The sequence below is a fragment of the Atractosteus spatula genome, chromosome 1 (genome assembly GCF_055471065.1).
Source record: "Atractosteus spatula isolate fAtrSpa1 chromosome 1, fAtrSpa1.hap1, whole genome shotgun sequence".
Classification (NCBI taxonomy): Eukaryota; Metazoa; Chordata; class Actinopteri; order Semionotiformes; family Lepisosteidae; genus Atractosteus; species Atractosteus spatula.
Genome location: NC_142706.1, coordinates 60,731,401 through 60,752,247, shown reverse-complemented (window position 1 = coordinate 60,752,247; position 20,847 = coordinate 60,731,401). Strand labels below are relative to the sequence as shown.

At 46.7% G+C, this 20,847-nt stretch overlaps 1 protein-coding gene across 2 annotated transcripts; it reads right to left on the bottom strand.

The window, feature by feature from the left end:
- Window positions 1-1,432: 1,432 nt before the first annotated feature.
- faim2b (Fas apoptotic inhibitory molecule 2b) lies at window positions 1,433-19,767 on the bottom strand. 2 transcript variants are annotated; one of them, XM_088914158.1, is made up of 12 exons: window positions 19,458-19,767; window positions 13,739-13,904; window positions 13,549-13,652; window positions 13,200-13,264; window positions 12,683-12,736; window positions 12,537-12,587; window positions 11,884-11,923; window positions 9,845-9,882; window positions 8,115-8,202; window positions 7,150-7,245; window positions 6,785-6,838; window positions 1,433-5,612 (listed from the first exon to the last, which is right to left on the bottom strand). In XM_088914158.1, exons 1-12 carry the CDS (start codon window positions 19,470-19,472, stop codon window positions 5,463-5,465), a joined length of 921 nt encoding a protein of 306 aa, XP_088770284.1. In that variant the 5' UTR covers window positions 19,473-19,767; the 3' UTR covers window positions 1,433-5,462. The 2 variants fall into 2 exon arrangements, with proteins under 2 accessions (XP_088770284.1, XP_088770288.1); XM_088914162.1 differs by lacking the exon at window positions 9,845-9,882 and adding an exon at window positions 9,718-9,755.
- Window positions 19,768-20,847: the final 1,080 nt, after the last annotated feature.

The window sequence follows — 20,847 nt, the reverse complement described above, 5'->3', positions numbered from 1 at the left end:
ACAACTGTTAAACGTGTTGCAGTGTCTCTTGCTTGTCTCGTTATTTCTTCCGATGTTCCTTGAGAAAATCACAATAAAAATGTGATCCAGAAGAAATGAACAGAAACCCTTTTTTCGGGAAGTGGGCTTCGGAATTCTACCGATTCCGGTTTGTGGTTCCAAGGGCGGGATGTAAAACGGCGAGTCTTCACATGGCCGTCCTGTTGGAAGAAGGAGAATTGCTTGGGATAACTCAACTGCAGCAACACCGAAACCTCACCTCAGCCCGTTCCCTCGCGCCCCTGGATCAGATTCTGTCAGGATATGTGTGCAAGCTGGTGATGACGCGCGCCCTGTTCTTATCAGTCGGCCCTGGGCTCGTGGAAGACTGGGGACGGCCAGTGATGATGTCACAAAGAATACTGACATGGCATCAGTCCCAGCCACAACACACAGCTCCCACTGATAAACAGGTGGTTCTCATAAAAGGTGCAGGGGAGCAATGAGTTTAACCCGAGATGAAAAAGAGTTTCAAGAAAATCAAACCATCTGCTCAATTAAAAGTATTAATGTAATTTGTCATCAGTTTAGATTTAGAATAAGAGCCAGGACACCTAGGGGCCATCCAGGACCAGGACTGGATAACACTGGACTAGAGACCAGTCAGGCCAGAGGGACACCACTTCAGTCCTGATGGAACGGAAGAAAGTTTCTGGTTTTCTTCTCACTTGAGTCCTGGATTACTTTATTGAACAAGTGCCTTGTGGAAGCTCACCCTCATAGAAGCTTAATTAGCCTGATTCAGAAGTTCCCAATTCTGGTCACAAGGGACTGTGTCCAACAGATTTTGTAGAGCTCTCTAAATTTCCAGCATTGCAAACAAAACAAAACAAGGAAAGGCTTCAACCTGTCCAATCAGGCAAAAAAAAGAGTAAAATTAGGTGCAAGGTGGGTATATCCTGTATGGGGCAGCAGTCCATTATAGGATAGCCACAAAAGAAGGGAGGGACAATTTAGAGATCATGATTAACCCATCCAGCATGTCTTTAAAATTTGGAAGGAAACCAGATCACCAGGACTCATGTAGACTTGGGTCCATGAGAACATGCAGACTCCACACGAAGGTGTCCCAATCTGAAACTGAACCTCGAACCGGAGGTTACTGTACTATCACGCCATTCTACCACCTCTTGTATGTGCAATTCTATTTAGTTCTTTGGGGTTTTATCCCCTTTACCCAGTTAAGAGTATGTGGGTGTTGTTTTCTATTTAAGAATAAAAGAACAGTTACATTTTTTAACTAAAGATACATTTTCCAAAAACGTAAAAAAACTGAATCATTTAAAAATATTATTTTGTCTCTTGCAAATAAGAATGTTTCCTTCCAAGTAAATTATATGTACATCAATATGTTGTAACATTACATGCAATTAAGACACGTGAAAAAGGGTAGATGAAATCAATATTGAATTATTTATTAGCAATGTAGAGAAAATACAATATATATATTTCATTCATCTCTCAAAAAATAAATAGAAAGGAAAATCTTAATGTTTCAATGTGCGCACAACAGAGCAGCCGGTCACAGGAGCAAGCTAAGTCTCCGCAATAGGGCCACACAAAACAGAAAAAGCTCTCCTCTCTCCTACACATAGATATACTGTATTTTATATATACAAACAACCTTGTTGGTGTGAAAAAATACAAGTGACTCTGAACTGACCACAATGGTAATGGTCCTTTTGTAAGTTTATGCAAACGTTTATCCTTTGTTGTGTTAGTGTTGGTTTTCCAAAGGCCACAAATACAGAAGTAAGCAGTAAATAGGTAAATAAATTCATCTGATTCACTACCACAGGATCACTCCCCCCTTGACCTCAACACTGAAATCCCACAAATCCTACAGAAAGCTCAAGAAGCCAAGTGAGTTGCAGATGTTTTGACACTTGTCTTCCTTGGACAGGTGTCTTTTCCCTGAACAGGTGGAAGCTGTCAGAAAGAATGAGCATCACATGTTTCCATATTTGGAGTTATGCAGGTCTCAGGTGATGGTCTGGATCTGCCGAATGGTCAGGCATTGTGTGATTCAACGCACAGAGATCCGGAGAGCAGGCTAATGCCTCCTAATTGAACAACGCATTGATCCAATTAGGGGCATTCAGAGCTCGGCTGCAATAAAAGCCTGGAAAAAGTAAGGCTGTCCAAGACCAGGACTGGACACCCCACCCTACCCTACTCAGTCCCCCCATCTCCCACTGTGACTCAATACTTCTAATTCACAAGCGTGCAAGGGCTCAATCTTTTAAGTTTCATCAGCAACGATAATCAGTAACTAAAGGTCATTTTGATTAAGCCTTATTCAGGCTATGAAGTGAAGGACAGCAGGGCTGGAAAGAAGATCAGGAAACAAAATCCGGCTGCCAGGGACCAGTGTTTTAGACTCACACATTGTCCTTTGGGCAGTCCAAAGGGCAACTCTTTTTGCTGGTGGTACATTTTGGCTTCACCTCACTTCTGTGGCTGAAAGTAGTGAAGCACTGAAACATCCGCCTATCCCTCTGGACACACTGTCCAGGACCACTCGGTGTCCAGCTTTTGCAGCATCCCACCCAGCAGCTGTCAAAGACCCGTGGCTGGACACCCAACGGAGAAAGACGAAGGAAACAGGGAGCCGAGCAAAGTCAATAAGCTAAAATCCCAAAACACTGTGGTCCTTAAGGACAGGAATTTGGTCCCCCACCCTGCATCATTTCAGAATGAAAACCACGAACAGGAGGCACCAATTAAGTGCTACTTTACACAAAGGGTGGTGGGAGCGTGTGATGAGCTACCCAGCCATGCTGTTAAAGCCGATACCCTGGCTTCTTTCACGAAATAGGTGGATGAGATCCTGGGATCAGTTAACTACTGACTACCCAAGGGAAGAGATAGGCCAATTGGCCTCCTCTCCTTAGTAGCCACGTTCTTATGGATAGTGGGTACATCACTTCAGCATTCCTTCTCTTAGTTAAATACAGAAGAGCAAAAGGAAAAATGTCTGCAGGTGGCTTGTTTCTTGAGTATTCTGTGGACAGTCAGGCTACATAAATGAATGTCAGTGCTGAGGAAACTGAGGGGCCGTGTTCCAGGTTTTCCTGTTGATTCTACTACCTGTGTGCAGCATTCCTATGGGGAACAGCCTCTCAGACTCTATACAGATTTCTCCTACTAGACCAGAATATCAGGAGCAGGATTTTGCATGAAAATATAAATAAACACGTGAAGAAAATACACAATCAATTTGACAGCATTAGAGAATGCTTTGCAACTTTAAACGACTTACAAGGAAAGGAGGCGGCAGTGAGCTGAGGGCGCAGGTCCCTGAAATCTGGACAGTACAAACAGAAATACAGAGTGGGAGATGATGGCAGATCTGCCCCCTCCCCTGCCAGAATTAGATCCCACTCACTCACGGGCTCAGAGCATGCCGAAAGACAGGTCCAGTGTCACGAGAGGATTGGACACCAAGCCTGGGACAAGCGCGGCTCTCCCCACCACTCCTGGGTGTAAATCTGGCCTCCCGCGGACTCCAGCCCACATGTCGCCACTCTGTAAACAGTGGCCAATTCCACTGCACCTCAAGCCCGGGTGCTTGGCTGTGGCACAGCTTCATGCTGTCTAGATTTCAGCAGAGGGGTTGTGACGTCACTTCTGTAAACTCGCTCAGTGCCCCCAGCCCTGTAATATCCGCAGACTGAAGAATCTAATAACCAGCTGCACATTCACAACAATAACTGGCGTGTGGCATTCACCCAGACAAAGCCTGCCATGCTCTCCCTGCTTGTGTGTAGACCCAATACAGCTGCCCCCATCAGATTCCTGCACTGGAGCTTGCTGGGGTTTTAGAAGCTTATGTATAGCCTAGCGCATGGGTGCCCAAGAAGAAAAAGGAGCTATACAGTCCAAACACAGCAGCACAGAAGGCCAAAACTGAAGTTTATATATATGATTGTTTATATACACAGAGCTTTGTCATTTTAAAAAGGAGCAAAACACTGCAGAATGCAGTCCAGATTCCCTGTGGCATAAGCGTTTAACCTTAAAGGCATTTAAACACATGAGCATCTGTACCAGGGCCTTGCACAAACGCCAAAGGCCAAGCTGTCCCAGGCCATGCTGATGTGTTTGTGCCTGCTCCGTTCTGTGCTTGGTGTTGTGTCGTGTGTGCTGTTCATTTTATCAGGCGTGCATTTTTAGTTTCTCCACCCTTTAGAAACGCCCAGAAAATCCCAACAGTCCTCTGCATGCAAGATCAGGCTAAAACAAGCAATGCACACACAAAAGAAGACAGTACTCCTATCGTTACAGAAGTGGGCGATACTGTACAAGGTACAAGAGTGGGCCAACAAAGTGCAATTTTTAAATTTATACATCTTGGTTTATATTTCAAGAGAAGCACAAGCAGTCATCAGAGACCATGAGCTTCTGAATAGCCACATGAATAGCCAGTATGCACAACCGGACATTTTAACTAACCATGTTCCTCCAGCACACAGGACACAGCACCATGGAAATGCCTACAATAAAGTTACAGGGCCCTGAACCCAAACATACAGGAACATGGTGGGCATGCAAACACCACACAGACAGCCAAACTACAAAGCATGAATCGAACCCAGGACTCTGGAACTGTAAGTCAGCTCGCCACCGTGCTACCACAAAGGAAAGAGAAATGAATGACATGCATCTTTCAACCACACTTTCCTGTGTTGCAGGGTCCATTATCTTAGATGACCAGATACCTGTGCTGTACTAGTTTAACTGTACTGGGGTCCCTCTAGGCCATCAAGGTAACAAAAGAGAATCTGGACCAATTAAGCCCAATACAAGGGCCAATTAACTAAATAAGGATGCTGTGTAAATAAAAAAGCAGTTTTCATGGACAAGACTTGGCCAGTTCAGCACTACAGCTTCTTTTATCAGCTGTTTTTTCTGATTTTCATTCATCTTTCCTCAAAACATTTTCCTAATTCTGAACACTCCCATGAGAAAAAGAGAATCACTGTCTTCTTTAGTGGACAACAACAGCAATTAAAAATGTGCCGATGGATTTTTTATTTCTGCCTACATTTGTTGATTGAACTGGCAAAGGGTTTTCCTCAGGTTGATCCTGAAGGAAGACAGAAGTCAAAACGTTTGGTCAACTGAGCTGTTCCCTTTGCTTGGCTAAGAATTGGCAACTGAAGTTACAGATTATTTTTTAAGCAATCCCGAAGAAAAATTAAAATAAAAATCGGTTGTACGGCCCATTACTGTAATTACGTCAAAGCTACTTTGAAAAAAAAATACAGGAAATATACGCCAGTGTGACACTACATCTAAGCAGATAGGAAGCTTTTACGAACACAGGCCAGGGGTGCTTTAGATGCAGGCAAGACTAGAATCTGGGGGTATCATGGATCCCTAAGATCAGCCAGCAGGAGACGATGGAGCAGACAGGAGGATCACTCCCTGTGAGAGCCGAACAGCTGCAAAAAGAAGCTGAAGATATAGATGATGTCCAGGTAAATATTGAGTGTCCCAAATATGTACTCCTCAGGGCTCATAGCATAGCGCCGGTTTCCCATCAGCAGCTGGGTGTCAAACGCCAAGAACTGAGAGAGATGGAGAGAAACAGTCATCAACAGCTAATAATGATATCGTCAGACATAATAATAATTCCTTACGCACTTTTCTGGACACTCCATTCAAAGCACTTTGCAGGTAACGGGGAATCCCACTACCAACACCAAGGTGTAGCACCTACCTAGATGATGCACCAGTCCGCTCACCAGACATCAGGTATCAAAATTTGGCCAGGAGAGTGGGGGTAATACCCCTACTCTTTTCAAGAAAGGCTCTGGGATTTTTAATGACCACAGAGAACTGGACAGTCAGAACAGTTTTAAGTATCATCTGTTTTTTACAGTGCAGTGTCCCCATCATTACACTGGGGCATAAGGACCCACACAGACTGCAGGGTGAGCGCCCCCTGCTGGCCCCATTAACCACTCTTCCAGCAGCAACCTTAGTTTTTCCCAGGAGGTCTCCCCTCGAGGTACACACCAGGCTCACACCTGATGAGCTCCAGTGGGCTGCCAGCTGTGAGCTGCAGGGTGATATGCCTGCTGGCGTTTTGAAACACTCCTCTCCTTGTCACTGCTTAGTAAAACTTTGTGACCCACCATTCAGGCCATTAAAACTCTTTGAATTTGAGATGTGAAACTGAAGAGACAGAGGGGAAACAGGGAGAGGAGACCCAGGACGCTTTATCTAAGATTAAGATCTCTTGAACCGACGGGTGTGGAGCGACGAGGGCACGAGCTTGCGCGGGACTGCGACAGTCACACCTGCATAGCAGGACTTTTCTAACAGTACATTACTGTATATTTATTCACGCTGGCTATTGCATGCAATAGAATTTCTTTTACCATTCTGTTTTAATCTTAAATCTAGACTCAGTCAGGCTTTTCATTGGTGTCTGTCTATTCTCCTTTTTCCTTTTTCTACATATTGTATCTCTTTGCTTCTTTACTTCTCTTTCATGTTATTTTGATTTTATTGTTATCTTTGTTATGTGTTCTTTGTTTTTACCCGGTAAAGTGCCCCAAACACTGTTTGAAGTACATGAGCACTGAAATAAATCCTTGTGATCTTCAAACTTATTTTTGGTGCATGAACTTAAAAAAGTGGTAGAAGAGAGAGTGTTAATGTCATAATACACCTGGAGACCTCCCTCTCACCTCACCTGTGCCCTCTACCTGTCTGCTACTCTGTGCACACTCACCATTGTGAAGAGTATGGCTCCCAGCACAGCGTAGAGGCCGTGCAGCCAGGGCACCTGCAACAGAGCACAGGGTCAGAGAGCGTCAGGGTCAAAGGTCCGGGGTCATCATGTGATCAAAGGGTTAAGATTAGACATAAGGTCAGGGGTTACCAATGAATTACCAATGGACCACTGCTGTCAGCCAAAAGATTAAATCCTCAATAAAGAGGAAGACGTTTAGGGTTTTAGAAGCTTTCACTGTGGGGCTAAGAATTAGGTATAGACAGAGGTTAGGATTTGAGAATAGAGGTGATGTGAAAGTTCAGGATGGGGCTCAGCGGTCATGCTGTGGAGGTGCGTATTGTGGGGGAAGCGGGGATACTCACATATCCAAAGGGGAGGACAATGGAGAGGATGATGCTGCTGAAGAAGAGCACCATCACCAGGACAAAAAGCACCCCCTGACACGAGGTGAAGTCAAACTGCACAGATTGACAGAGAGTGAGAGAGAGAGACGCTTACTGAGAGCTCACACGTTGCACTGAGACACACATGATCCAGCCCCTGAACTAAACGATCACTCAGTCTACCAATTGCAGAAACCTAGGCACTGTCATCCCCTCCCCAAGCACCCTGTGAATTAATTTAGCCAATCACTTGATTAAATGATTAATGGATGCTTAATTATGTGATAGTTCCTGATGGTAAAGACCATTTTAATCAGTAAAGATCATGTGAAAAAAAATACTCCCACAGTAAAGGAATTGAATTGCTAGTCTATACAACCAACTGTAATGCTACACTATGTAACGATAGTAACACACAGACAATACACTACCCCCTGGGGCTTATCAAGTCCAGCCTTCCAGGGGAACAGTCCAGTGGTCATTGTAGGTCTCCTTAAAACATCAACATCTCAATACCTCAAGAAGAGGCACTAACGAGCTCAGTGAATTCTTAATTAAGTACCAGACCCGTTTAACCTTCTAGAGCAGGTCTTTTGCAGCTGATGGTTGAAGGCGGTGGTGCACAACTCCAGTCCAGGGGAGTCACAGTCTCTGCAGGTTTTCTCTGCAATTAATGACCCAATTCAGCTGGCCGTTAGCTTGATTTAACGACTTTAACCCTTTTTCTCCAGCTGTTGATTCTTTGAAAAGACCTGTAAAACCTGAGGGACCTGTAAAACCTGGCTCTTAAGAACTGGAGTTAAGGAGCCCAACAACACCTGCTGGACTGTGAAATTGCAGAAACAGATGCAGAGTGTTTGAATATGTGAGCTCAAACACATATATACTGTAAATACACACAGTCTGGTTGAGCAGCAGTCCCTGTGATGCCTTCTATTTCTCACCTTGGTCTGGAAGCTGAAGATGGTTACAGACAGACAGACCAGGGCAGTGATACCCAGGCACAGTATCACCGATTTGGTGTTGTAGTAGCTGTGGAGACAGGCATAGTGAGACAGCAGTCAGAAACAGCACACAGCATGTTTACTTATGTATCTGCTGTAAGAGCAGGTGGAAACAGGAAGAAGACTTTTGCCTGGACTACATTCCCCAGAAGGCCATGGGGGAATAACCTGCCATCTTCAGTCACCTCACCATGAGGTAGCAGACCCCGTGGGTGGCATTCAAAAACCAGGAAGCAGAAACTTCCAGTTGGCTGTCAAAGTCTGCTGTATAGGAGAAGGGCAGAACGTCTTATGCCGGCGTCACACTACACAACTTTTCCTAGGATTTCCAGTCGTAGCCTTCATTTACATAATCATAAGAAAATCACAGCGATTTGTAGAGAGTCGCAGCGCGCGCCCGTTACCGTCAGTTGTGTAGTGTGACACCCCTAGCGACTCAGTCACAGTGCTCTTAACAGCCCCTACGACTCTCTGCAACTCGCTACGAGAAAATCAAACTGGTTTCCAGTCGCAAGTCGTAGGGGTGGGCTCCTGTGTCGGCGACAGTCACAGCCGATGAGCGCTCAACCGGCAGTACAATGCAAACAATGCAGCTGCAAGGAAAGAAGGAGAGCGAGGGTTCTGGACTGTGCACATGGAGGAGAGGCTCGTCCAGCTTTGGAGACATCACAGATGTCTGTTCGATGTTTCGTGTTTGTCGTTTCGTGTTTGTTGTTTTTGCTTCCTTCCGTGCTCCACGTTGATTGGCTGCCGAAACGAGGCGACCTCGCGGTACTTGCGCGGTGTAATGCGAGGTTTGGAAGCGTGATGGAAAGTCGTGAGGGAATCGTGTAATTAGTCACCCCCTGCGATTCCTAGTCGTATAATTTGACACCCTCTAGGACAGAAAAGGCAGCGAGATTCAGGAACGGCAGTCGTCAAATTTGATATGCTCTCCGATTAGAAGTCGTGTTGAGTCCTGTAGTGTGACGCCCGCTTTAGAGAAAATGCTTCAGAGGGGGAAGGGACAAGCGACAGACAAGCCCATGAATTGTTCAGAGTTTTAGAAGAAAGTTTTGTGAGTCAGACTTGGTTTGGAGCAGGTAAACAGCTGAGCTGCCCGGCTGTATTAGTGGACCATCGATGTAGAAGTAGAGCTTGGACAGAGCTACGCTTTATTTTGGAGCTTTTTCTCCCTCCCTGAAAATAAAAAGCCCATTTCTTTTCTTCCTTTATGGCCGTGTTTATGTGTTTTTTTCCCTACAACCCACCTATTAAACTTTTCCCATCTTGGCCACCCTGTCCCCCAGGCCTCCCACACTATCTACTTGTGACATAATGATGCAGAAAGGCTACAGTCCCCTCCAATGGGCAGCCTTTGGGCTGTTTAATCTTCATCCCATGTGAGATCCTTTATTGACTGAGCCAAATGAGGAGTCTCGTGGAGCATCATCTGTAACACAGCCAGGCAGAACAGCAGCAATCAGCTGTACAGATGTGTGCTGTGGTCTCCACAGCTAGGCTCCCATGGTCCCTGGTGCCCAATGCATGCGGCAGACGTTACCTGGACACGAAGGCCATCATGCTGGCCATGCTGAGAGTCTGAGGCAGAGCGAGAGCATGCAAACAGAACACAGAGAAACACAGGACAGTGAGAGCAAGGCCAACGTTAAGGATGGAGGGCACTCTACCTGGACAGCATCCCTGTCATATAGGAGAGAGACAGGGTCTGGAACAAGAGGGGAGACACGTCAGTCAGCAAGAGCAATGAAGTCCCAGTCAAACAATTAATCCCAATCTTAGCCCTCCCTCAGTGCACAACACTGTAAAGAGTGGGCAGGGCACATTCACTCACATACTGCCCCTTAATACACAAGCTGCACCTACTGTCTACCTATTAACTGACACAACTACTGAATCCCCCTCTCTTGCTAAGACTAAATAAAATAACAAGGATCACTCAGAACAAACACTTCCAATTTCACATCCAAATGCATTTCACAGGAGGTCAGAGTTGAGCTCCTAGGGTGTTGAGCTCATTATTACGCACCATAGTTTTAAGCAACAGCTCATAATATTCCTGGAAACCCAAATGTGGGGGTTCTCTGAACTCTAACTATAGTTAGATTTAGAGCTCACCTACTTAATTTAAATCATTAACTGTAACTGTAATTACAAATTATACTGTAGATTGATTATACAAACCATTAATTAATACCTTAATATTAGGTATTCTAATTGCCATGTAAGCTCTGTGAGATTTGAAGTGATTCATACCTGCCCAGAAAAAGGGTTTATCTCACTGGTTGGATTTAAAAATGCACTGTGTCTTGTCTAATGTGAAATGACATCTAACTTGCAATGGCATACACAGTGATGATTCTCAAGACGGCATTCTTTATTTGATTCTGGAGAGCGTGCTCCTGTGACTGGGTATCTTCACAGTACTGTCAGCCAGTCAGTCATCTCTCTCACAGCTCATCAGTGGAATTCAACCACAGGGATTGTGGGTTTAAAGAAGATGTCACAAATGGATCACACAAAACAGGTTTTTTAAAACTGTGATTGTTTGCCACAGTTATTATTAGCAGTAGTATTATTAGTAGTACTAATACTATTAGTTATACTAATAGGAGTAATATTATATTCTGCACTCCAAATTTTACCAGTGTTCCACTTTTCTCATATACTACAGCTTTAATACAAATTGACAGAATGTTACATTGCTAAAATAATGTGTCTTTTTTTTTCCAGGAGCTCTGGAATGAGCACATGGTGATCAGCTTAAATTGCAATATGTCATGTTACTGGTACTGTAGGTTGTCCCACAGCAGTTAACAACTCCAGATCAGGCCTGGTCACAGGTCTATATGATAGGCATCAGCTATAACATCATATGAAGTATGACATCATGGTGTCCTAGCAGTGCTCCTGCTACAGTTCAGCTCTTGGTTTTTCTGTTGTCAATAATGCAGGAGGCTGTGGTTTCTGCAGAACAGAGAATGAGCTCAGAGCCCCAGTCATTAGGACAACTAATCCTCAACATGCTGACACCACTCTGCCCTCAATCTGTCTCTCCCTGTGGCGCGCACAGTCCTGAGGACCCTCTCTTCTTTAAAATACCCTCCTGATGTACAAGAGTGCACACACAATGCACAGGTGCGTTTTTTTACGTGTCTCACACTGTCTGCTGTTGCAATTTCACTTCAACTTTCATGGTACTGCTCTATTATGATACTGCTCTTTTTTCTTTTTATATTCAACTGAGTTTTCTACCACTGCTGCCTAGTCCAAACACATTTATTACACCAGAGGGCAAATGACTTTGCCTTTTTAATGTGGTATATAAACAAAGTTCTTGTTAAACTATTCCAATGTGTCACCATTCAAGTACATTCAACACTTAATCATTCTCAGGATCTTACAGCGTTCCAGTGAATAAACTCCTTCACATACAAAGTGACAGTTTCATTTTTTTTGCACATACAAGAAATTTCTGCACTGAAATATGCACCTACCATTCACTACCAAGAGAGATTAGCAGTGTAATATTACCAGTCGCATGGTCTAGTTATACAGTCTGTATTTATATACCAATCACAGCACAGTGTATTTATACACTCTGTATTAACACAGATTACTGCAAAGCAGAAATAGCTTTAATGTGACAGGAAGCCGCAGTGGGAGAAGATTGTGGCACAGATGTCAGCACTGAGTGCCTTATACTCACAAAGACAGCCAGCAGGATCAGATTCCAGGGAAACTGTCTCCTGTAATAGAAGAACAGAAGAACACAGGCCAGGTCAGACATACCAGCCCCTCGTGTAAAGGATTTCACACACCAACATATTCAAAACCCACCTACAAGGCACCAATCCTGACACCACCCACCTGCAGGGTGCCGATCAAGATTCAACCTGCCTGCAAGACACCAATGATGATTCTCGTGCAATCATGACCTCTCGTGCACAGCAAACCAACATATTCAAAACCCACCTGCAGGGCACCAATCCTGACATGACCCACCCGTGGGGTGCCAATCCTGACACTACCCACCAGCAGGGTGTCAATCCTGAAACTACCTGCCTGCGAGATGTCAATCCTGACTTTACCCACCAGCAGGATGCCAATCCTGACACAACCCACCTGTGGGGTGCCAATTCTGACATTACCTGCCTGCAGGGTGCCATTCCTGACACTACCTGCTTGCAGGGTGCCAATCCAGATGTTACCTGCCTGTGAGGCGCCAATCATGACACTACCCACCTGTGGGGTGCTGATCCTGATATTACCCACCCACAAGGTGCAGTAGTACGAACTGAATTAAGGGAGAACATCAGGAAGACTAGACTGAGTGACTTCTGTTGTAAGAAAAATACGCACCTGGGTCCCGCGCAGCAGGACAGGGTCAGGTAGGTGACAAAGAACACAGCGCTGTTAACAAACATAACAGGTTAATGTTATTAATGAATATTAGCAATAATGATGATGCAATGCAAATAAAAACAACAAAATCTGTGTGCACTTACTAGGAAGCCCAGTACCAGCCGGGGTTGGACTGAATATAGATCCTCACTGGCTCACTGTGGGACAGACAGGACATGTCAGATACACTACTGAATTAAAAATACACACTGTGTACAACGGCAACACTGTTTTGGAATAAGCTGTTATCAAGGTAGATGGATATACTGCAGACTCACTAGGCTGCACAGACACCGCACATATTGTGGTATATAAGCACGGTGCACTCTTACAGACACAGGCATTTGGAAATACTTCTCTTACTCAGAGAAGCACACGTCAAGCACACGATACTGGATCAGGCCTACTCAACCTGCAGCCCTTCCAGTCCAGTCCAGTCCACTGCAGGTTTGTGTTTCAGCCAGCCCCTTAATTGTCGCATTGATCCCAGTAGTAACTGTCAATGAAATAACCGCAGGGCTTTGTTGGAGCAAAGCTCTGCTGTGACCTGGACTGGAAGGGCCTCTAGTTCCGTATCTGTCCCAGTGCCTGAAGCGCACCGTCACCTGCCGAGACACCCACCAGAAGGTGAAGAGGGCGACGATGGCCACGGTGATCAGCAGCTGGATCATCAGGATCGTGTAGACCTGCAGCACAGAGCACAGCTGTCACGCACATCTGGAGCAGGAGCACGCCGTCACGCCAATCCACAGAGAGAGCGAGCGCCCTCCCATGCCTCCCAGCGCTACAGCTTCCCCCCAAGTGGGTTTTAACCCCCGGTCTCCCCAAAACCTGACCCCGAGGGTGTGTGATGCTGGGAGAGCCAGGGAGGGAGGTGGAGACCGGGAAGGGGAGGAATTTTGTGCGGGATAATGGGAATAGGCCATGTGGAGGCAGGCGGGCTGGGGACTCCCGTCACGCTGCCCCGTACCTTCCGGATGAAAATGCGGCGGATGTTCTTGTCGTCCCAGCTGAACTCGGTGAGCATCTCGCCGTCACCATGGTAACCGCCGCTGCTGTAGCTAGGGCTGGAGTCTGAGAAGGACAGAGAGAGGGTTGAGACAAGAGTCCGACCAATCAGCAGAGAGAGGGAGAGAGGAGGGGAGGGTCACAACACTCACTGGGGTCCACGTAAGCCCAGCTGGGGTGCAGGGGGACGCTGGGAGGGGGTGGGGGTGACACCCCGGTCTTGTTGTCTCCTGCTGTTGCCTCCTCATAGCTGGGTGGGGCTGTGGGCACAGCCCCTCCTCCCTCTGTCCCATTGGCTGGCTTGTTTGTCACCGAGATCTGGACAACCAAACAGGAGACACGTCATGAGCCAATCACAGGCCCGTCTCTCGACCAATCACACTTCCCGAAGGGGGCTCGCCCCTGTCCAGGGTGCATCCTGCCTTGCCCCCGCTGCTTACTGGGATAGGCTCTGGCTCCCCCACAGCCCTGAATTGGAGAAAGTGGTTATAAAATGGACTGACGGAGAAATAAGGAGACTGATCAAGGAGGTGAAGGAGACAGTGAGTGAGATCATCTCTCTCTGGCTAGGACCTAAGGCTTTTCAGCGAGCCCTGGTGCTGGCGGAGTCACACTCCAAACCTGATCTCTGTGGAAAATCTGCAGCCTTAAGAAACAGCACAGACAGAACATTGTGAATGATACAGAATGAGAAAAAAAACTAAAGAAATTCAACCACAAAGCTGTTGGTGACCACTCATACTTATTATTGTGGTAGTAAGTTCATAAGGAAGTAGTTCAGGTGGGTAGCTGTGTCAGCATGCCTAGGCTGCAAAGGAACAAGTAATAGGTTTATTCCATGCTGAAAAGAGAAGAAAGGAAACAACGTTTCGGCTGTGGAGCCTTCTTCAGGTGCTCCACTGCCGAAACGTTGTTTCCTTTCTTCTCTTTTCAGCATGGAATAAACCTATTACTAGTTCATAAGGAACGTTTACCCAGGTTAATTCATATAAGTATTTTGAAAAGAAGACTATGTACAGCAACCTGAGCTGGACTTTTCAGGTTCAGAGTTCAGCAACATTTGTATTTTTCATGAAGACTAAGAGTGTTTGAACTAATGTTCCTCTTTTTCCATCCTGTAATTGAGAGTGTTATTGGATATGGTATAACAGTGATGTCTGGTGATGCGAAGGTTATGGGAGTGAAGCAGCACTCCATCTTGCAGACAGCTTTTGAGCAGCCCATGATGAGACAGAAAAAAATATCCCACCCTTTTCATATTCTTAATTCTGAGTGTCATCTGCTTTGTTTTAGTGTTTTAGGGTTCCCAAATCTAGTTCAAATCGATACAAATATTAATTTGTTCCCTCATCTTTTAAAGTATTAATACAAATAAATGGCAAAGGTTAATTTTGATAGTATAAACCGATTATGCTGTAACAAACTCTGTCTGTGTAATATGTCATGACTATATTGTAACGAGTTCTGCACGTGCAACAGATGTGATGTCTAATATTTTGTGATGTATTCAGATGCACAGAAGAATTGTGCATCCATAAAAAATTTCCCCTAGGGGACAATAAAGATTAACAGGCTTCAGGGCCTATGCTCCTAGACACAGAGCAACAAAAAAGTGTTCAGACTGTCAGAGCCCGCCTCCCTGAGCCTCAGATGGAGCTACAAGCAGGCAGAATGAAACCAGTGAGCCCCTTCTTCATTCTGGATTTTCTGTGGTTCCTCAAACACATCCCTGCCTGCGCCGAGTTCCAGGCATGCCTGAATTAGCAGGGGCTCTTATGTAACACAGCAGCACATCCATCTGGCTAATCTGTCCGTAAACAATGGGTTGCCCCCCAGCCTCTCCTCTCTTTTCCATAATTCCATGGGCTACTCCTTGCTCTATTTCTGCCGGAGTGCGGAGTGTGGGATTCTTCCAGATGTTGAAGTCAGCAGTTCTAGATGGGGGTGGGGACTGGCAAGTGTCTGGGCTTTTCATTCTTTTAGCATCTTTTTAAATTTATTTTCAGCCACAGGCAAGAGTCAATGCCCTTTTTTGTTGGTCTGGTGCTCCTAACTAATTCCGTTCAGGGATGAACGGATCAGGGATGGTTCCAGCTGGGCGTTATTAAAGGATATTTCTGCCCGCCGCTGCATGAGGCCTTCCTGCTCTTTTGTGCTTACGTGGGAACAGGCCACACCTGTCAGCTGTCCCTAATGTTCCAGGAGTGTCCCTCAACTCGGACGTCTACCTGGATTTTTCCCTTTTCCTCCTTTAGTCAAAATTGCTGCTATTTATTTTATGAACAGGCATGGCCCCACCACATCAAAAGCAAAAACAGACTGCACATTTTCCCTGTCGTGTTTCAAAATAATATGCTCTGTGCCTAGGCATGAGCACCCCTGCTCACTGGGTGAAGGTCTCCTGTGTCAGTGTCCTGTGTTCGCATACGCTTGAGGAGAGTTCAGCTGCTGTGGTCAGGGCCCCAGAGGACCCCAGTGCTTCTGAACAGGTTAATGGTATTAAGTTCTTACTTTAGCTCACCTTTTAAGTCTTTGATCCAACCTCTTTCTTTAAGGCCTTTTGTTTTCCTGTTTCTAGATCTTTCTGCTCTGGGGCTGCGCCAGTCACCCCACAGTATCGAGAGAGGAGCGAGAGCCTTCCAGAGAGCAGAGGCAGGGGAGGGGTCTGGGATGTCTGCTGGGGGATTAGATTTGGCAGAAATTCCCAAATCACCCGTTACACCACAAAGCCACCCCTAAGCTGTACCGGTTCGCAGATGGCGAGCTGGTATGTTCAGCAGAATGTTCTCAGGCGTGGAGCCACAGTGTGGGCACAATGTTCCAGGGCCAATCAAGTATATTATCAGTCCAGCATGCACTGCGGTTTCAGATGCACAGTAGCGCGCACGCCTCCGCAGTCCAACCAAACATTCCCAGCTTCTCTTCCTGCTCTTAATCAGCGTGATTCGTCAAGGAAGCGAGCTCATCCTTCAATGATCGGAGTGTTATTGACCTGCCCCTGGCTCCAATAATGTAAAGGCTTGTACCTGCCCGAGACACAGGCACACCAGAAATCGGTCAGCTCTAGATGATATGCGCAGTCTGCAAAGGAACAAGTAATAGGTTTATTCAGTGCTGAAAAGAAAAGAGAGAAAACACAACGTTTCAGAAGGCTTCACAGCCGAAACGTTGTGTTTTCTCTCTTCTAGATGATATAGCTGTCAAATGTCCCCTTACAGTCCTCAGCTCTAGAAGAGCTGTACAAAACAGTCCTCTTATTGTGCAGTACGTGGCTTTGGATAATCAGCCAAATGAATAAGTTTAATGTCCCAGAGCAGTTACCAGACTATAACTATAGCAGGCAGCCATGCTAACACAGCAGGCAGAAACAAGGAAATTGTAAGTGGAAACACAGGCGGATTAAATTAGAATTAGAGCTGTGCTCTGTGCTGGAGACCATGATACAGCCCAGAGCACAGGAAAGCTGTGAAAAGACAGTGTGAATTCACCTTTCACAGAGATTGTCCATTCACATCCTACATCTGTTACTAGGGACCTCACAGGACCAGAGACGCCCGGAGAGCCACAAGGAAGGCAATCAGCTAATTCCAAGTTGTTAATTGAATTTATTTCTGTGAATAGCTAATGCTTGAATTTTTCAGCATTTATTTTCAGGAAGCACACTTCACCTTAAACCAGAATTTGTGCTTTATCAAACAGCGCACAGGTAGGGGGCCGTTAAATGCAGGAAAAACATTCAGCTGTCTGCCGAGCCCTTGCACGACACACAGAAAAACCAACCAGAAGTGAAAAGATTGCTGCAGGCGAGATGAGGCTGTTGGACGGACGAGACCCGAGACAAACTGACCAGCGTCGCCTGACATCTGCGTTCCCGTTACAAAACACAACACAGGACAAACACGGAGCCAAGAGCAGCCGGCCTTCTGTCTCTTGTGTCAGAATTATGGGATTTTTGAGTTTTTAATTATGCAACCCAGTTGGTTCACAGCTCATTGAAGAGAGCATCATGTGTTTGAAAGTAAACACCTAAGACCCCAAGCCCAACGTGTAATTACTGCTGGCCTGTGAACCAACTTGTCATCTGTACTGCGCACCCATCAGCCTCAGTGACGTGGCTCAGGGGGAAACCTGCGCCAGCCAGCGGAAGAAACTCGCACAATCAACCCCTGGGATCGGAGATGTGACGGCTCCCACGGTCTCCTGCCTCTGGTCTTGCTGGAGCTCCCATCTCCGAGGAGACTCCCCTCCGGCTCTGCCCAGCCGGAGCTCCAGAGAGCAGGAGAGACACACGCACGCCCACACATGGTGGAGCAGTTCGCTACAGAGCCCAGTCCAGCTTTGAAAAAGAACCCGCGACGTCTTCTCTTTCAGGAGCGACTTTCAACAAAATGATGATTACCTTTTCAAAAGCCACATGAAATCTGCCCGTGCTGACCAGAGATGGAGGAGGGCGACTGTGGGAGCACACACTGCAGAGATTGCAAGATTTGTTTTAATGCTCCATGAAATAACAACTGCAAGCACAAATGGATAGAATACCAGCATCTGAAAAAAAAGCCCCCACAACATACACCCAGGCATGCCACTGTCTGTATTACATCTCTTCCAGTCCAGCAAAGGGACATAAGAGCATAGACCCAGTCACCCTGCACAGTGACCACCTCCCACCTAGGGGAGAGGTGGGGAGAGGCACGAGAGCAGGCTGCGTGATCAGAGACACAGCTGAGTTACCATGTCCTCTAGGTGCTTGTGGCTAGGGAGAGGGGGGACTTTTCAGTTCAGCTTGGAAAGCTCTGGAGCCAGTTACTGGAGACACTGTTATTGTACCTATGTCTGTGCTTGCTGGTATTACTTATTGTAGCAGTAAAACAAATCTTGCAGTCTCTGGAGCGTTTCCTCCTACAGTCCCTCCACCTCCATCTCTGATCAGCATGTGCTGTAGCGGTACATGAGCAGGAGAGCTCTGGGCTCTGCACAGAGGACAGACAGACATGAACTTGAGCAGTTAACTCCTGCAGCCTGAAACCTGGTTTCTTCAGCCATCCAAACAGCCCCTCTGTGCATTAACACAGCTAAACTAACATCTTAAAAAACATAGTGTCGCTGTGAATGGGCTTCTCAGAGGTGGCAGAATTAACAGTCTGATAAGTTGGGGTGATGAAAATTTCCCACAGTACCACCAGCCCCCCTCTCCCCCATGTACACGCACCAACCAGCTCCCCCTTGTCTTAACAAGCACCCCCAAAAGAGGAGAGGGGGCACTCTTCCACGAACACAAGAAAACTGCAGCTGCACACCATAAGCAGACCTGTCCCAGCAACCAGAGAGGGAGGGGGAGGGATCCCAACATGCAAGTTACATCATAATAAAAGCCATGTTCAGTAATCCCCAGGGGCACGCCTGACACATCCTCCATTCATTATTCTAATTGAATGGCGGTGCGGTGGCTCTGTGGCTCAGGATCGGCGCCAGTGGCTGGAAGGTTGCCGGTTCGTATCCCCGCGGCTGGCAGAGGAATCCTACTCCATTGGGCCCCTGAGCAAGGCCCTTCACCCCAACTGCTCCAGGGGAGCCATATAAATGGCCGACCCTGTGCTCTGACCCCAAGCTTCTCCCCCTGTCTGTGTGTCTCATAGAGAGCAATCTGGGGTATGTGAAAAGACAAATTGCTAATACAAGAAATTGTATATGGCCAACAAAGTGATCTTATCTTAATTGGCAATTATCCAGAGGGCACAGCTGAAGCAGATGACCCCTGTTTTCCCACCCTTGCCTGAAAACTGATTGATGCTGCAGTCGGTCCTGCTGAAATCCACACCAGGCTGTTATTAGCGCATCCGGAGCAGCCATCCCAGTGCCAGCACTCCTTACCTTCCCCTGGGTCATGGTCACAGTGCCTGCCTGCCTGTCTCCTCTGCGGCTTCTCAGCGGTGTTTACTTCCAAGAGGATGACTAAGCCTCTTCTTGTGCTTCCTCTCCTCCTGTCCTCGGACCTGGGCGAACGGGCAGCGACGCAAGAACCAGAGAGAAACAGCGTCTGCGGAGAGATCTGGCTTGTCAGGCTTGCAAACGGGCTGCTGCTGTTGTTGCGGAGATTAAAGTGACCCTGTAATACAGCGCTAACAGGCTAATCCAACGCCAGCGAGTCTCGTTCTCTCTCTCTTCCCCCCTCCCCTGTGCTAAAAAGGACATTCTAGCAACATCCAGGTAGAGCAGCAGCACTGATGCGAGGCTGGGATGTACCATTCCAGGCAGCAGCACAGGGGGGTAGGAGGAGGAGGGGGGGGGGATTTTGTTTGTGTGTCAGTGTGTGACTTCAGTGATGCAACTAAGTCCCAGAGAGATCAAGATTCAACGCTCTGCAGTTAGGGAGAGACGATGCAGAGAAGAGGAAAAGAGGGCTCATTTTCAGAGCCTTTCATTCTTGTTGCCACTGCGTTTTTCTCTCCCATTTATGTAACATTTACGTAACAGCACGCAGCAGGACCGTGCTCACAGCAGCCTCTCTACCCAGACCCCCAGTATGGAGTGAGAGGGCAGAGAGCAGACGATCTGTGAGAGAGAGAGAGGGCAGGGAGGGAGGGGAGAAAGAATGACAGATGAACGAGAAACACGAACAGGGAGTCAAGAAGAGACAGAAAGGGACCGAGGGACAGAGTAGGATGTAAGCAGAGCCAGAAAAGGAGCAAAGCAGTCAACACAGGAGAGAACACATGGACTAAAGTCAATGTCTGAATCAATGCCCAGCACGGAGGGAGACGTCACAGAGAGCTCACACTAAAGTGAAACGTCAATGAGAAATCACGCCAACAGTCCCACAGAACACACTTCTTTTTTCAACCACGCAACATGGGCTTCCACAGATACACTGTTTTGCAAAGGCAGAGCACTCTCTTTGGAGATCTCACCCTTGGGCTTTGGCTGGCCTAGTGTTGCACAGACCCTGGTACCTATACAACCTCTCACTGAGCCACGAAGGAGTAAAAGTCTCTGGTGACAGGGTGGGTTTCTAAGTTGGTTTTGTAACTGATCAAGAGAGGGGTTTTAATATGAAATATGAAAGCAGAACAGCACAGGCCATAGCATTGATCGCTCAACCAGGAGCACCAGAGCCAGATAAACACAGAGGAAGGCTCTACAGAAGGAGAAAGTGAACTCTGCAGCTGGCTGGTAGCGCCTTCTAGTGGTGCAACACTCTCCAGAATTTAAGGGTTACATTCGGAAGCTATAGCTCACCACTGGCAGTCCACTGAAGCTAAGC

What these genes read in the sequence shown, in the direction of transcription:
- faim2b (XM_088914158.1), bottom strand. An exon ending in GCCGCATTTTCATCCGGAAG is followed by an intron (nt 13,265 to 13,548) that starts GTACGGGGCAGC and finishes TCTGTGCTGCAG; the next exon opens with GTCTACACGATCCTGATGAT. An exon ending in GTCGCCCTCTTCACCTTCTG is followed by an intron (nt 12,737 to 13,199) that starts GTGGGTGTCTCG and finishes TCTGTCCCACAG; the next exon opens with TGAGCCAGTGAGGATCTATA.